The sequence below is a fragment of the Terrapene carolina genome, unplaced genomic scaffold (assembly GCF_002925995.2).
Source record: "Terrapene carolina triunguis isolate 2854851 unplaced genomic scaffold, T_m_triunguis-2.0 Scaffold192, whole genome shotgun sequence".
NCBI lineage: Eukaryota > Metazoa > Chordata > Testudines > Emydidae > Terrapene > Terrapene triunguis.
Genome location: NW_020664543.1, coordinates 5,786,627 through 5,803,928, shown reverse-complemented (window position 1 = coordinate 5,803,928; position 17,302 = coordinate 5,786,627). Strand labels below are relative to the sequence as shown.

General features: G+C 39.7%; 1 protein-coding gene across 1 annotated transcript in view; it reads right to left on the bottom strand.

The window, feature by feature from the left end:
* ABCA5 (ATP binding cassette subfamily A member 5) overlaps window positions 1-16,949 on the bottom strand; it is a 54,263-nt gene extending 37,314 nt beyond the window's left edge. The window contains exons 1-7 of the mRNA XM_029912145.1: window positions 16,900-16,949; window positions 12,694-12,812; window positions 11,027-11,231; window positions 9,818-9,979; window positions 8,318-8,415; window positions 4,970-5,199; window positions 2,681-2,822 (exon numbers count right to left, since the gene is read on the bottom strand). Coding sequence (XP_029768005.1) covers window positions 2,681-2,822; window positions 4,970-5,199; window positions 8,318-8,415; window positions 9,818-9,979; window positions 11,027-11,231; window positions 12,694-12,798 — 942 coding nt within the window. The 5' untranslated portion in view covers window positions 12,799-12,812; window positions 16,900-16,949. The remainder of the gene's footprint in view (window positions 1-2,680; window positions 2,823-4,969; window positions 5,200-8,317; window positions 8,416-9,817; window positions 9,980-11,026; window positions 11,232-12,693; window positions 12,813-16,899) is intronic.
* Between the last annotated feature and the right edge of the window lie 353 nt (window positions 16,950-17,302).

Here is a 17,302-nt window from a genome sequence, read left to right as displayed (position 1 = left end):
TGTGCTAGGAAGTGTCCAGGCAACAACGCAAATTCCCTGGAGCTGCCCCAACCATTCCTTGCTCCTGAACTTGTGGCTTCTATCTCGGCTTCCTTTGGACTTCACCTTCTGACTCAGACCCTGAAACCTGACTCGGATTCTGACCAATGGTATCAACCCTGACAATGCGCTCCTCCCTGCCTCCGGTTTGCCCCTGCTCTGACCCTTGGTCTTGACTGCCTGCGTTGGGATGCTGCCAACTGGAACTCTTCCTTCATTAGAAACTCAAATCACGCAAGATGCTGAATACTCTGGCCCTGATTCTAGCAAAGCACTCAATCCTGTGTTTAACTTTAAGCACATTACTAGTCCCACTAATGTCAATATAACTGCTCATGTACTTAACCGGTTTGCTGGATTGAGACCGGAGTACTAGGGAGAGACAAGGTAGGTGGAGGTAATATCTTTTATTGGACCAACTTCTGTTGGCTGAACGGACAAGCTTTAGGGCTTTACATAGCTCTTCTTCAGGTGTAGAGAAGGTAGTCAGTGTCCAGCTAAATACAAGGTGGGACAGATTGTTAAGCAGAAGGGGTTCACGCATGTTGGAGTCAATTAACATGAAGTGGACAATTAGCAACTCTGCAATAGTAGGACCCTGGAGGGTTAGTAGGAAGCAAGGAGTGTGACAAATTGATGTAATCAGCCATAAACCCAGTGTCTCTATTAAGTCCATGGTTTTTAGTGCACTGCAGAGTAATGAATTTAAGTTCCCAAGCTTGTCTTTTGAAGGAATTGTGCAGGTTTCCATTGAGAACAAGGACTGAGAGGTCAGATACAGAGTGATCATTTTGTGAAAGGTGTTTGCCCACAGGTGAGAGAAAAATGATAAAAGACAAAAACATCCTGTGTGAGTTCATTAGAGAGCGTAGTGATTGTCTCATTTCACCCACATAGTTGTTGTTGGGGCACTGGACGAGGCACACCACATGTTGTGATAGGCATGTGTGGGACGCATGGATCTCGAAAGGTGAGTTGTGGGGACATTGATCATTGTAGCAGTGGAGAGATGGCTGCACATTTTGCATTCGTTGTTCTGGCAGGGTTTCGTGCCACTTTGAGTTGGTGGATCCTGGTCTGTTGGGAGTTTATGTCTAATGATGAGCTTAGTGAAGTTGGGGGGGTTGTTTGAAGGCCAGAAGAGGGGATTCAGAAATGATTTCTTTCAGGATGGGGTCCCCACTGAGCATGGGTTGTACCTGTTTGATGAAACCAGTACAGGTTATGATGTAGGGTGGCAGGTGACAAGCAGAGCTGTGAAGTTGGTGTTTGGGGTTTTTTCTGCTGTACTGTAACATGTTCTCCTGGGGTATCTGGGTGGCCCATTCTATGATGTGATCTACTTCTCTGGTGGAGTGTCCTTGGTTAGTACAGGCAGTTTAAATGTGTTGAGGTGTGTATCCTGAGCTCTCTTTTGGAGCATATTATTTGGAACCTGAGTTTCTGGCTGTAGATAACAGATTTCTTGGCGTATCCCAGAATTTGATGCTGATATGGGACTGTTCTACAGAGAGTGTGCTAGACGGGTGGTAGTTGTGGAAATCCCAGGGAGTTCAGGTCATCTGTCCAGAGGATGAAAATATCATTAATGTATTTCAGGTATATGTATTGGTGGTGCATTTTCCCAGAAATTCTTCTTCAAGGTGGCCCACAAAGAGGTTGGCATATTGGGGAGTCATCCTAGTATCCATGGCTGTACTCATGGTATAAACAAAGCGTTTGTTGTTAAATATAAACTTCTTATGGGTAAGGATGAAATGGATGAGATTGGCAATGTGTTGGGGGTGGATTGCTGAGTGTTGTCCATTGTCTTGTAGATATTTGAAGCAGACAGCGGTGGCGTAATAGCGAGGGAGGTTGGTGTACAGGGAGAGGACATCCATGGTGGCAAGGATGGTGTTCTGAGGGAGGTTGTTAATGTGGTATAGTTTCTGGAGGAAGTCAGTTGTGTCCTGGAGGAAGCTGGCCCTTTGTATGGTCAGTGGTTTGACGATGGTTTCTATAAATCCTGATATTTGCTCAGTAACAGGGTCGTGGCCAGATATGATGGGTCTGCTTGGGTTCCCTTGTTTGTGTATCTTGCAGAGCATGCAGAAGGTCCCTGGGACGGGTTTGTGGGGTATGAAATTGTAGAGCTTCTCTTGAAGGTGTTTGGAGAAGGATTTGATGATATCCTTCAATTCTTTTTCCACTGACAGAAGTAGGTCTAATAAAGATTTTACCACACCTATCTTGTGTTTCTGATATGTTGGGACCAACATGGCTACACCACCACCACAAACCAGAGTACTTGGCATTTTGGGAGACTGAGCCATACATGAAGTAGTGGGGTAAAATAAGCAGGAATAATAAACCTTTAAAAAATCCCATGGTATTTGATTTTAATATATTTCTGCATCTTTGGTATTTCCTATTTAAAGCATAGCTCAGTACATGTGACACGAGAAGCTACATAAAATCTCCCAAAACAATTGTGAGAAGAAAGAGAATGGTGCGATAAAGGCAGCTGTTTACCATTTGGGGTAGGGAAAACTGCATTGGAAACATGTCTAGAATGGGGAAAAACAGCAGATGGGAAGAAGCACATTGGAGAGAGTGACCTCAATGAACCACAAACAAATTGAATTCACGAAACACTTACTGAGGATATTCCATACAGGAAAAAAAGAAGAAATATCACAAAGGAGCTACTTTGGGGAAATAGTGAAGAGGCTGTTGCAATGACTGCCATGAGAATGGACATGACAAAAATCAGAGTTGTGTACAGTAGAACCCAAGACAGCCTGGAAGAAAAGGAAAAACAGGGAAAATTCCTAGATTAACTAAATAATTGTACTGGAATAATTCAAAGTTACAATTCTTTAATATTCCAGAATGCTGCACAGAAGGGAAGCAAAACAATGTGCCAGAATCTCAGAGGAAAGGAGGTCTCTAAGTGCAAATATTATTCTAAGCATCATTGCACGTACTTTCATCCTAATTGCATCAAAATAAAGCAAAACATTGTTCTGAATCTACAATTTTGTAATTTCCATAATTAATTTCCTCGTTTAATTGAAACAGGGTCAGTGAGGAGCAGCTTTCAATAATTAAAGAAAATGCTACTTAAATTTTAATGCCCTAGTCAGTCCAGTAATACAATATTCTTCTATATAAAATAAACCTTGTTGAAAAGTCAGAGAACAATTTCCTTCTTAGGAAACAGATGCAGCCTGTGCAAGGGTAAGAAATGTGACACATTTTACTTAGGGTATATCTTCACTACCCGCCGGATGGGTGGGCAGCGATCAATCCAGTGGGGATCGATTTATCGCATCTATTCTAGACGCGATAAATTGATCCCCGAGCGCTCTCCCGTCGACTCCTGTACTCCACTGCTGCGAGAGGCACAGGCGGAGTCAACGGGGGAGCAGCAGCAGTCGACTCACCGCAGTGAAGACACCACGGTAAGTCGATCTAAGTATGTCGACTTCAGCTATGTTATTCACGTAGCTGAAGTTGCGTAACTTAGATCGATCCTCCCTCCTCCCCCAGTGTAGACCAGGGCTTAGCGAACAACTCACTAGATTAGCCCTTTTATAGTGCTTCCAATTTTCAAAATGTTGCACAAACACCACTTAAGTAACATGTCTGCAGGGATGCATTTTATAGAGCGGATCCCTAAAGCAGAGAAGGGAAGTGACTTGGCCACATGTATCAAGAAACAGTGACTGGGGGGTGGAAGTAGTCTGCTAATATTCTAAATTAAGGGCTTGATCATGCAAAGAGCATTTATTAATGAGATCAACCCAACTGAATCAACTGAACTATTCACAGTAAAAAAGGATTATATTTGGTGGTAGTTTTTTGCAGGATACAGCTCTAGTACACCAATGGTCACCATTACTGGGCATGCAAAGATAAACTAAGATCATTTGTTCCCCTACAACCATACTGTATTAAAATGAGCACACCCACGACATGGAAGAATAGACATTACATGGTATAGTACCAATCATTAAAGAGGATGCACTTTAAAATCTGAACGTCTTCTGCACAGATCTCTCTCTCAGATAGGTTACAACACTACAGCAGTATTCAATCAACCCACATACTGGAACTGATGTGAGTGGAAAGGAGACTGTCACTTGTCCAATTCAACATCAGGAAAAAGGAGTTACTGAGCTAAAAGGAGGAAAAAATATAGCTCATGCATGCAGCATTTTATTTATTCACATCAGGCATTTGGTGTATTTTGAGGGATTTCTTTATATCCACTTAGTAAGGAATGTTCAGCCACACAAATACAAAATGACTGCCGAGAAAGGAGTACTGTGGAAAAGGATCTGGGGTTATAGTGGATCATAAACTAAATATGAGTTAACAATGTAACACTGTTGCAAAAAAAGCAAATATCATTCTGGGATGTATTAGCAGGAATGTTGTAAGCAAGACATGAGAAGTATTTCTTCCACTCTGTTCAGCACTGGTAAGTCCTCAACTGGAGTAGTGTCCAGTTTTGGGCACCACCATTCAGGAAATATGTGGAATCTCCATCATTGGAGGTTTCTAAGAACAGGTTAGACAAACACCTCTCAGGGATGGTCTAGATAATACTTAGCCCTGCCTCAGTGCAGGGGACTGGACTAGGTGACCTGTCAAGGTCTCTTCCAGTCCTGCATTTCTGTGGTATAAAGCAGAAGAATAATGGAAATATATATGAGGTTTTAGATGAAGCATCATCACTGTGACATTTGCTTTTCAAATAGGCACAAACGACTATGCTATTATAACTGTGTTTAAGCAAGACTTGCCCAACATTCTCATCAATATGACAATAGCCTAAAAAGAAGATTAACAGTAACAAATTGGTGAATTTTAAAAAATTATAAAATAACATGACATTTACTATATTTATCTAGAAAGAGAGTTTTGTTGTATACTCACTTACCAAAAGGCGGTGTCATGAAGCCCCATTATCTTTAAAAATTCCTTCAACTTCTTCTCCTTTTCTGCCACAATATGAATTGCCAAATAGTACCCAAAGGGTGAGAAAGCTATTACTAGGTAAATTAAAATAACTGCTCGAGGAAAATAATCGATTTTCATATCAGCAGCCTCTCCCATAATAACAGCTTTAGTTGATTCCAGTTCTTCCCAAACTGAATGATTAGTCTTCAGCTAAGAACAAAGTGAAAGAATACTTTAATCCGTTTGGATTTTACAGCTCCACCAATCAAAAAAGCAAACAAACCCCAAAATACATTAACAGGTAAATTCTTTTTTTGGGGTTAGACCCAATCCTGGAGGCATTTACACACATGCCATACTTTACTGACATAAGTAGGCTCACAGACTTCCCTGAGACTTTAAACAGGTGCTTGTGTGTGTGTATGTAGGTCTTGGGCCTAAATTGTACCAAGTCCCAGAATATCACAGTTGAAAAAGTAGGGAAACATGACCTTCTATGGGAAGATGGAGACAGTGAGTGAACAAAACTTTGGGATGTCCATCTCCTAATAAGGGGACTGACCTGTGCACGAATTTGTCAAATAGCGACTAGAACTAGAAAGAAGTAGTGGAAAAGAATTCAAAACGAACACTGACCAGGAACAAATCAAACCAATCCATACATGTTAGGTAGTAAAACAATTAAGAACTTCAGCTCAGCAAGGTAGAAGCTTCATCCCACTGCAAGACTGGCATACGCAACTGGATTAATCCCCTTTAGAGAAAGCGGACATTTGCTAGTAGGACACCATGGTACCCACTGTCCAGATTGGCATGTCTGATTATTACAGAACGGCTCAAAACCTCAACTTGTGACAACTGTTGCACACTCCCCACTAAGAATTTTTAGAAAATGGCGTTATGTTCAAGCTATTAACCATGGCAATCACCAAAAGTGAAGTTAACAGGGCTATGGCAAAGCACTAACTGCATTCAATGCTATTGACATTTGCCCACGAATATTACCAATGCAATGTGAGTATTTACGGTACATAGTGTAAAGAATCCACAAGTAAAGCAGTGGGATGAGTAACGCTGTTTTTCAAAATTTCCATATCTGTCACTTTTGTTCTGCAAAAGCTGTATGCAAGTTAGATACATAGTCCAAAGTTTTCATGTCCTTAGGATCTGCCATGGGAGCTACTCCCTAACTTAAGATTTGTCTGGCATCTTTTTATCTATATGAGGTGTAAGCTTGCTGTATCACCAACACACAACTCTAAGAGCAGTTCCATTCTATATAACATACCTAGCTATTAATGGTGATTGTAGCTATTAAGTCAGACACGGGATACAGTTCATGCAGTTACAATATCTTTGGAGTAAAAATGTGTTTTGTGGAATGAGAATTATCCTCAATTTCTTGGCTACCAAAAATCTGTTTCATTTATGCCTTCTGTCCCAAACCTTTTACAAATCCATCAGTAGGGGGACACATGCCTTCCTACCAATCACCACTCAGACTGGTATTAAGCATGCATCCATTAAAAAAATCCGTCTGGTTACAAACCAGAGTTGCAGCATTAACTCAATTAAAAATTTAAAAGGTTCACATTTAATACAGACCATGTAAAATAGATACACAAGATTGAGCCAATAGAGCAAGAAAACCCCTTGTTTACCTTGCTACACTAGCTCAAATACCATTCTGTGATAACTGTTGGCAACTGCTAACATTTTTAATGACTGCCATTGCATACACACCACACTCACGTATTTAGATGCATAACAATGTACAAACAGTAGTGCCATTCGTTTAGATGTGAATACTCATTGGTGCAAAAATATTACAAAAATGCAAGAAAATCGAAGAGGAACACATCTTGAAAGAAATCTTTCCTGAACCCCCTCTTCTAGCCTTCAAACACCCCAACCTTGCCAATCTCATCATCAGAAGCTCCTCACAGACCAGGAAACACCAACTTGAAGCGGCACCAGACCCTACCATAGCAACAGATGCAAAACCTGTAGCCATATTTCCACTGCTACAATGATCAATACCTCCACAACACACCTTTCAAGATCCATGGGTCCTACACATGCCTATCATATGTGATGTACTTCATCAAATTCCCCAACAACAACTACGCAGGTTAAACCAGACAATCACTGCACTCTTGAATGAACTTGTGCAGAAAAATAATAAAAGACCCATCATCTGTGTGCAAACACTTCTCACAAAACAATTACGCCATATCTGCCCTCTCAGTCCTCATCCTCAAAGGACACCTGAGCAACACCTTCAAAAGATGAGCCACGAAGCTTAAATTCATAACTCTGCTAGACATCAAAAATCACGGATTCAACAGACACTGATTTTATGTCTCATTACAACAATCTGTAACCCATTACCTCTACACTGTCCTATGACTGCAGAGGTGTTATATTGCTCACTTCATTTTGAATGGTTTCTTACAACAGGTGTTACTCCTTATGCTTAACGGTCTGTTCAACCTTTAATTTAGCTGTGACACTCTAATTACCTTCTCAGACCTGAAGAAGAGATCTAAAGCTTGTCTCTTTCACCTACAGAAGCTGGTCCAATAAAAGATATTACCCCACCCACCTTATCTCTCAGAAACATTTTGTTAATCAGCTGTAAACCAATTTTAGTTCCCTATACAATGCTGCAGGAGCACAGCTGTACTGATACACCCTGCCTCTGCAGCGCATCTGGTGAAAATACTCTATGCTGACGGGGGAGAGCTCTCCTGTCAGCATAAAGAAAAACATCTCCGCAAGTGGCAGAAGCTATGTCGGTGGGAGAAGCTCTCCCACCGACACTGCGCTGTGCACATACGTGCTTATATTGGTTTAACTTAGGGCTTGTCTACACTGCAAAGTTGTTGACAAAACTTTTGTCTTTCACGGGTACTTAAAATAGCCCCCCTGCAAAAGACAAAAGTTTTGCCGACGCAAGTGGCAGTGTGAATGCAGCTTTGTCTGCAGGAGCGCTGTCCTGCCAACAAAGCTAACGCCGCTCGCGGGGCTGGAAGTATTTTGTCGGCAAAAGTGCCCACAAAGTACCAAAAAAAAAAAAAAAAAAAGCGTTTACACACGTTGACTTTTAGCGATAAGGCCTTGTCGCTAAAAGCTGCGTGGTGGAGACAAGCCTTTATATTGCTCGGGGGGGTGTGGAATATTCACACCACTGAGCGACATAAGTTTTGCCGACATGGGCTGTAGTGTAGACACAGCCTAACAAGACAAAAAAAATCTCATTACAAGAATACCAAAGCAAAGGCTATTTAAGCAATTTTGCCTTTTCATTTTACTTATCTATATTTACCTGTATTATTGCTGCATCAATACAAGCTTGTAGAGCTGCAAATCCCGAGTGCCAGTAGGTAACAGATTCACATCCCTTTGATAAACTAGAACAACTGGCTATGGAAAAATAAAGACATTTTAAAGCAACCACTGAGTTATCCCTCTCCCTTTAGATACTATATCTAAAGGGAACCCTTTATTAATGGTGGAAATGGGGGGAAAACAACTTCTTTGGAGTTAAAAATGTAACCAACAAAATCTCATTTAAAGCATTATAATTAGGGTGACCAGATGACCCGTTTTTATAGGGACAGTCCCATTTTTGGGGACTTTTTCTTATATAGGCGCCTATTACCTCCCACCCCCGTCCCGTTTTTTCACACTTGTTATCTGGTCACCCTATAATAATAAGACATTTTTCTCTAAAGCAGATATAAAACATGATAGATATACCATAAAGCCAATGGCAACTTCACAAACCGATGGCTACTATTACAAGGATAATAGGATACGACGAATCACAGGATAATTTTTCAGCCACTTTGTGGGGTGAAGATTGAGAACCACTACTCTATATTATGGACAGAAGCCTGCAAAGTTACTGTAATGAAAACCAAACTGTTTTGCAGTTAGGAGAGTCCAAAAAGGATTCCAAAAGAGATTTGCACATGGACTGAAAAAGCCAAGGAAACAAATTGGTGAGAACAAGACCAAACTGTGAATTCTACCGTAACACTTTAATGGAAAATTATTAACTTCATAGGTAATCATTCCTAGAATTAAAATACAACTTTAAGACAAAATCTGTATTTCACACACAGCTTTTCACCATTAGATTTTTTTTTTTTTGAAAGTTTGGATTGTCTACACTTTACCCTTTGAAGAACATTTTTCCAGTGTTCTTAAAGAAAGGTAAGAGGAAAACAAGGTTATCTGTAAGAACACACCCTCTTGTGGTGGAGGAGTTGGTGAAGATGCTGGGGCTATCTCTAGAGCTTCTCATGTATTAAGCGGTTTTGTACTTTTCAGAGCTTCTCAAAGCAGGGACCTAGGCTGAAATCCTGGTGCTAAAAAACTCCCACTGCCTTACGTTTTCACCGCTTGTTTTTTACATGCTTGTGAAGAACCATGTAACATTAAGTCACTCTATAAATACCACCAAATTATTACTGATACATAAAGATGATCACCTAACGCAGATATTCATTTGTGCCTTAACTATCCCTGCAACCATTCCCAGTACAGGAAGATGACTCCTAGCTTTTTGTGGGAGTTTCCCTATCAATAATGCAGTCCAGCACATCTCCTGTGCATCAAAATACCCCAAAGAGTGAAAAACCAGCTCCCCCCCCCACTTTCATATTGTACTGATGCTAATGCCACCACTGTTAATGCTCTTTGGCTTTCTCGTGATAACACATGAGGTAGCAAAGTCTGCACTTAGCATCACATGTGATGACATAATAAAAGTAAGTCAAATTTTCAAGTTCAATGCCTTAAAAGTAGCATGTATATTTACCTCTTGATTCGACATTGATAGAAGACACTGTGACAGCACCAGGAAAGAATCTAAGCTGGTAGGACATGGAATCTTTGAAAACTACACCAACAAACTTTGAGGGGTTAACCGTACTAGCCTGTTGCAATTCTTTTTCACTGAAAAATTCTTCTGTAATTACATCTGCAAAATATTAAAAATTAGAATTATATCAGAATGCTTGTGTGAGAAGAACAATCAAAAGTGGACTATGTATTTTAAGCAAAGATTGTGTCATTTCTAAATAGGGCTACTTGTTTTTAGTATTTAGGGCCAAATTTTGGTCCCATTGAAATTTATGAAAAAATTTTCCATTTACTTCAACGGAGCACAGATTTAAGTCTCAGCACTTGACAAATTTGGTATGAGTTTTTGAAGGAAAATATATTTTAAAAATGAAAAGTGAACTTTTGCAGGGACTCAAAAACATTTATTGTTGCGATCAGAAGCCACGCATCACTCCCAAATGTGAAATTCATCAGAAAGAACTTGAAACCAGCAGATCAGGATACCCAGAAAAAGAAATGAAAGTTTCAGGTAGTGGTACCTGTGATTCTTTTTCTCTTGGCAGCCGTGTACCATCTAAGCTACAAGTTCATACGAGGTTTTGGGGGTAGAATCAGTTTCAGCTACACAGCTGTGCCAGCACTATAGAGGAGGCACAACTTAACTGTGTTTTTTTAATCAGTTTCAAAACCAGATATTGACATGCTGCTAAATGAAACATTCATTAAAAACAACTTGTTTTGTAATACTCACAGGCTCTAAACCTGAAAGCCCTAGTTAAAATAAACTGGTATCTTCCTTAATTTACCATACAACCACTCTCAGTAAATCTGTTAGTGCGAGGTAGAATCTTTTTAGTCTGATGATACTAAGTCCAATCCTGAAACCCTCACTCAGATGAGTCATCCTGGACTTCAGTGGGATCACTGGTGTGAGGAAAGGGTACTACTGTGGGTAAGGGCTGCAAGATTGAGCACATGACTGGCATCACACAATGCTCATCAGCTGAAGCAGACAATGATGGCATCATAGCCCCTTCAAGATCTCAGCAGTAGAGGGGAGAAATACTGTCTAATCTACCTGAAGAGGACAAGTTTGATCAGCCATTCAAAGCAATAATATCATATTTTCCATCTAAACACAAAAAAGAACATGAGACGTGGAAGAATAAAATAAATATAATACCATCTGCAAAGTATTCAAAAGACACTTTCTGCATGATTTTTCTTGTCATGTTTGTCACTGGTGTGTATCCAAGAATGAAGTCCAAGAGCATGGAGCGATCTAAAGTACCAAGATCAGTGTTGGGCACCTCACCAAACTTCCTATTTGGATGCATCATGCTCATTAAGATAAGCCAAAATAAAAAAAATAGTGGAAAAAGGACTTCCTGTTGAAAAAAACAACAAAAAACAAGACAACAATTAAAATCTCTCCTTTACTTAAATTATAAACGCTTCAAGAAGTGACTGTGTCCTTTTCAAATTATTTGATTGTAAAGCTTCCTGCACATTTATTGAACTACATAAATAATCATTTCAATCTTGGCTGTTGCTGTAACGCAGCCACAGGATTTTGCTAACCTGCAGTGATAACTTGGGAAGCCATCTTAGGATGCAAGTGCTCCATTCCAACTCCTAAGAAGTTATAAACCAAAGAGCAATCTCTGTGCTCAATTACATTGAAATTGGCGAAGTTACATGGATGAAGCTGATGGCAAAATTTGGCTTCAGATGTTTTGGTGTCTGGTCTCTTATCTAGAACATGATTTGGCTTTTGGTATAAACTTAACATTTGCATTATCTGAAAATGAAAAAGAATTTGTATATATTTCCAGTCATGGAACAGTTAAGCAAGTCAAGCCAAGCCTTGTCTTGCCAAACAAATAAGTTAAATGTTCTCTTGTTGACCCTTGTGGATCCCCCTAAAAACCCAGGTATGTCACACAATAGAGCTGTTAAGCAAAATTTTATAATAGGTAAATTTTAGAAATGACATCATCACAAATACTTCCAATACAATATTTTAATCATTGTATTTATTGATTTATTGTTCTGTGGTGAAGTTTTGGGCTCGTGTTATGATTACACAATGGTACCTTTCAGTCCTGACTTCCAGAGTTATGTGTATTTATATAGTTCATATGCTGAAATGGAGGGTTATAGCTATGAATGCTCTTTCTAGTTCTGCCACTCTCCTGCAACCTGACACTGGGTGAACCACTTAGTCTGCCTGCAAATATTTCCCCATCAGCAAAATGGGTATTACAAGGCTTCCTTAATGTTTTATAACATGCTTTGACATTCAAGGATGAATGATGAGATAGCACTCTGAAGTATTATTATGATTATTATGTTATTCTCAACAACACTATATTCTTAATTATCATTTAAACCATTTGTAAACATTTGCTTGAAAGGTTCTTACCAGGAAGCCCAACAGGCAGTTCTATTACCTAATTGCTCTTATCAGTAACAAGACATTCTAAACTTAATCTTGTACTTTATCAGTACTATTTTACTACATGTAATTCTGCCCTAAAATAAGTCATGTTATTTTACCCCAAAAAATTGGTCAGTTATACTCTCTAGAAAGTGAATAGAGAAACTGAACTTACCACATTCATACACAGAGACACACAGCAAGACTATTTCTATAAAGTATTTCTTGCCAAAGGATCACAAGGATGATTGAAGGAGCGAATATATTTCAGACCTGAGCTCAAACTAATCAGTTATTCCTTCAATATTCAGAGACAATTTAACAAAGATTAGTTTTGTTTCTAAGTCAGCTAATTTTTCAATCATAATCAGACACAGACACAGAGGCCAGTAAATGATCACGTAACCTACCTGCACACTACTCTTCTTAGTCCTGCATTTAACAAGGTAGTTCTTGAATAAAAGAGCTTTGGTTTGTCTCCACACCCCTGCCTCCCCTGCAGTTTCTGCGGCCATTTTTCAAGAGTAGCCTGTTTAAAAAACAAACCAAAAAAAAATAAAAAGCATTTGAAGTGACAACTATTAGTTGTACCTATTCACTTTTTTTTAATGTAAAAAAGAGAAACTATGTGCCAGCTAATTACATTGTTCTATGCCACTGATAAACTGTTTTCCATTGTGTAAGCCCGATCCCACATTACGTTAAGAAGTTTGCACAGATACACGCCCTAGACACATTTTTCAATTACAAGACAGATGTCGCACTGGGCTGCCTTATGGAAGCTTGGCATTCTGATATGTCTTTTTGAGAATACAATCTTCTATTCCAGCAAGTAAGTTTTCATATTAATGTAATAAATAACCCTCTAGCCTTAATGGAAAAAACCTTCAAACCCAAGGATAAAATAATGCAATGAGGTGTGTGCCTGTGTTTGCAGACAGTCTGAAGCAATACTTCTGGGTGGTGTCAACTACCCCCATTCATCCCAATAGTGCAGTAACACTGAAACCTAATGATAATATAAAAGGAGCTTTGTTAACTACTTCACTATGATCACAGCATGCAAGGAAGAAGAGAAAAGCATCAAATTATAAAAATTGTACAATCTCATGTGTGAATTTCTGGAAGACTACCAATTCTTATTTCCTTAATTTGACCCCTGGTTAGGCTGGCTCCATGGGGTATAAAAGAGTGCTGTGCACTGTCCTTTGGAGAAACAGATCTGAACACATTCTTCAAACAAACTGCTTCAGAGAGGTATCCGATCTAGTAGACTACACACAAGATTGGAGATCAATCTTGGATTTTTAGTCCCCGTTCTGCCGCTGACTTGCTGTCAGGCTTTGAGCAATTCACTTAATCTCTATGTGTCTCCATTTCCTCAGTTGTAAAACAGAACAACAGTAGTTACCTCCATAACAGAGATGTTATGAGAATTGGTTTATGTTTGCATACCACTTTAAAGGCATAAGCCACTTTAGATGATTAGCATTACCACCTTCACTCCCTCTCTCCTTAAGCCAACGGTGGCTGACAGCATAAAGAGATGACACAGCATCCTTAAGAGGAGGGTGAAGCATGTATCATGGTTTAGCACCCTCCTAGCTACTAACTTGTAAACATAGGTCTATCCTCTAGGAGGAAAAGGGGAGAGGGATAGGACAACGTAAGAATGTGGCAACTCAAAACAATAGATGGATGAAAAATGTACAATTTCCAGTAAACTTTGCACTCTGTTTCCAAAGGAAAGGGAACAACATTGGGCAAGTACCTTACCTGCAACGACTAGAGCCCACAGCATTGGGATGCTCTGCCATTAAAAGGGTTGTAAACAGTTATAGACATTGCTCAAATTCGGCGCCAGAACGCGAATGTTGATAGATTTATAATAAAAATAAAATAATTATCTATTTAGGTTTATAGTCCATGCTATTCTATAGTTAGGACTGGTAAATTTTTTTTTTTTGCCGTACATTCAAAGTGCATGTAGCAATGTCCATTTACTCTGCCCTTTTAGACACCAGGTAGTTTAAGGTTACAGTACTCACTAAACTATGCTGCTAAACTATGAAAACGTGCTTTTGAGAGTACAGAAATCATCTGTCCAAGAGGACAAGCTCAATTAAGCTGAAGCTGACATGATTTATTTTAGCTTATGGCACCAAAAACAAAGTAAAACAACCTGTTTGTAGCCAGATGCATATATCAAGTTTGTAAGGGGGGAAAGGTGGGGGAACAAGACTACTCCCGGCTTATCTAGGCCCTGATGCTGAATTCAAATCCATCTAGGCCGACTCTTGCATTTGTGCAGTACCCCACTGACTTCAACATGAGGCTGTAATGGTCCATCCACGCAGATTCAGTTGCAGCATTTGGGTCATTTTTGCAGGTTCACAGAAAAGCTAATCTCCCGGATGGATTCCATTTAGAATATGTTGCATCACATTTAAAAAAAACAAATCCACCTTATATTTTAAACTCCACTATTTTTTCCCTTTGTTAACAGAAAAACAAACCAAAAGTTCTTTAAAGACCAACCTATGTTAATAATTAGATCCGATGGGGAAACGGGCAGATATAATTTCTCTAGAGATTTTCAAGTCAGCTACTTTAAACGGAATGAAAAACAGTGTTGTGACAACAGGCATTGCTGGTTGTATTTATTTTCACTGTTGTCTAAATTCTGCTCTTGAATTTCAAACATTACAGAAGCCATCAGATTCTGCAAACACTTTTGCCGCCAAGCAGCTCTGCTGATTTACTCCCTGTGGGTTTGCAGACCTGGGGACTAAATCCGCATGCCCTCTTTTATCTTTTACTCTTTTAAGGTCAATAAAAATGTAGCCTATAAGTTAGGCAGTTCCCATTTTACCATATAGTCATTTAAGACCAATTATAGTAAAAATACTTCCATGCATTCAGTGGGTAATTAACCAAATTACCCAGTTCTAGTTAAGGGACAAAAATAACTTCAAAAGCATTAAATTAATCCTTAATATTACCTCTTGTAAAGTGTCCTCATGGACGACTACAAAAGTGCATAAAATAAAACTGCATTTCAGACAGCTGAGAATATACCAGACTTCCCTGCAAACACTGATAAAGGAAGTGGTTTGAAGCAACTCTACCTGGCCCCGGGGGTGGTTTCAGTCAAAGCAGTGCCCAGAAAATTACTGTCTTCCTAAGTTATTTTCACATGTGGGATGTGGACGCTTATATCAGTGCAGCACAAGGACAGTACTAAAAAGAGAAGCTGAGGGGACTGAAGAGATTATTTTTCTTCACTAAATGGCCTTTCAACATCAACTGCACTGACTTTACTTGAAAAAACAAATAAACGCTAGACTGTAGAATAGTCATTCACAATTTAGCTTGTTTGTTTGTTTAGGCTGAAAGTGAAGGTAATGTGCCAATCTAGCCTCATTTGGAAGCGTGGTTGAAAGCAACAACCAAGCCAGCGCCAAATGAAAAATAAAACCCTGACACAGAAAGATGACACTATATGTAGGGATGAAGAGATAAATAGTTCATTGTCCCTGCTGGTCATCCAGTTGTAGGAAGGCACCAGACATGATGACCATAAAAAAGGGAAATGCCCTCATCCTGTCTGCCAGCTTCTCAAACATTTTAAGCTAAGTGCTCGATTTAAGAATTTTACAAAAGGAACTAAATTCTTCTTCAGAACTGCATCTCTCTCTCTCATGAATGCCAGCCGGACCTCAGTGTTGGTGGAACACAATACATTTATCTACAAGATAGAAATGACAATTTAATTGCAGGATAACATCAGTTGAAAATATAATCCACCAAGTTGCATTAAGAGAATGGTTTACACAATGGCTCTTTCTTTTCTCAGTGGTCTGAGACTTTCCTATTCCTCTCTGATCTGGCCAAATGCTCTCCCGGCCTAGAGACTTCTAGCAGATTCCTAACCGCAAGTTCTCTCTCTGACACAATCTTTGTTTCTTTGCCTGTGAACTTGTAGAAAATGTCCTATCTTGGTCCTCTCCGTTTTTCATTTCCCTCCCTTGATTCCCTTTTTCTCCACACTCTCTCTTCTACATTCACGCAAACCTATCAGAACTAAAATACATGCATAAACTACATTTCATAGTGCTTACTGTACAATTATGGGAGACTGTAACAACATATATAGTAGCTAATGCTCTGATGAAATGAAAGGTTTCACTTGCTTGCATACAGTTAGGCTTCTCACCCTTCTTTTCCTATATCATCAGTCAATACAGTATAGCATGGCTGCATTACAACAGATAGTGGACTGGGGTGGGGGGAGTTTCAAGAGTGAATAAATATAAAACAAAAACATCCCTAATGTTCCAATGTCCAGCATATTAGCCTGCCACTTGCTTTGCAGGTCTGGGATTCACTCTTTGGACAATAAAACGTTAAACCAACATGTATACAGAAAAGGCAATCAATCTCCTCTCCAATGGATACGTGGCATCCTACCTGCTAGCTCTGTTTTATAAGCGACTAAAGGCCCATAATTTGAATCTAAGCAACTAAAGGCCCATAATTTGAATCTGACAACCCATTCCAGCCTCTGTGCCTCCATTTCCCCATCTGTAAAATGGAGGGTAATGATAGTCACCTACCTCATGGGGCGCGTTTGCAGAGCACAGGGAGGTCCTCAGACGCCAGGTTCTACAAAAAAGCATCCAAGTATTACACACAACTAGCACAAACAAATGGAGCCTTGTTGACAGTCAGGATAGACAGCAGAGAGGATGGGGTTATTACTACCTCTTTATTTCTAGACATTACAAATACACATAGCTATCCACCAGCCATGCCTACATCAAACAGTAAATATACACCAATATATTACAGGAGATATGCGAGCCAAACTGATCATGGCATTGCCAATGATATGTAATCTGCATAATACACACGACTTCTTAGAGCCCTTCCACCACACATCCACCCCACCCCCCCACACACATACATACATACACACGACTTCTTAGAGCCCTTCCACAACCCATCCCACCCCCCCCC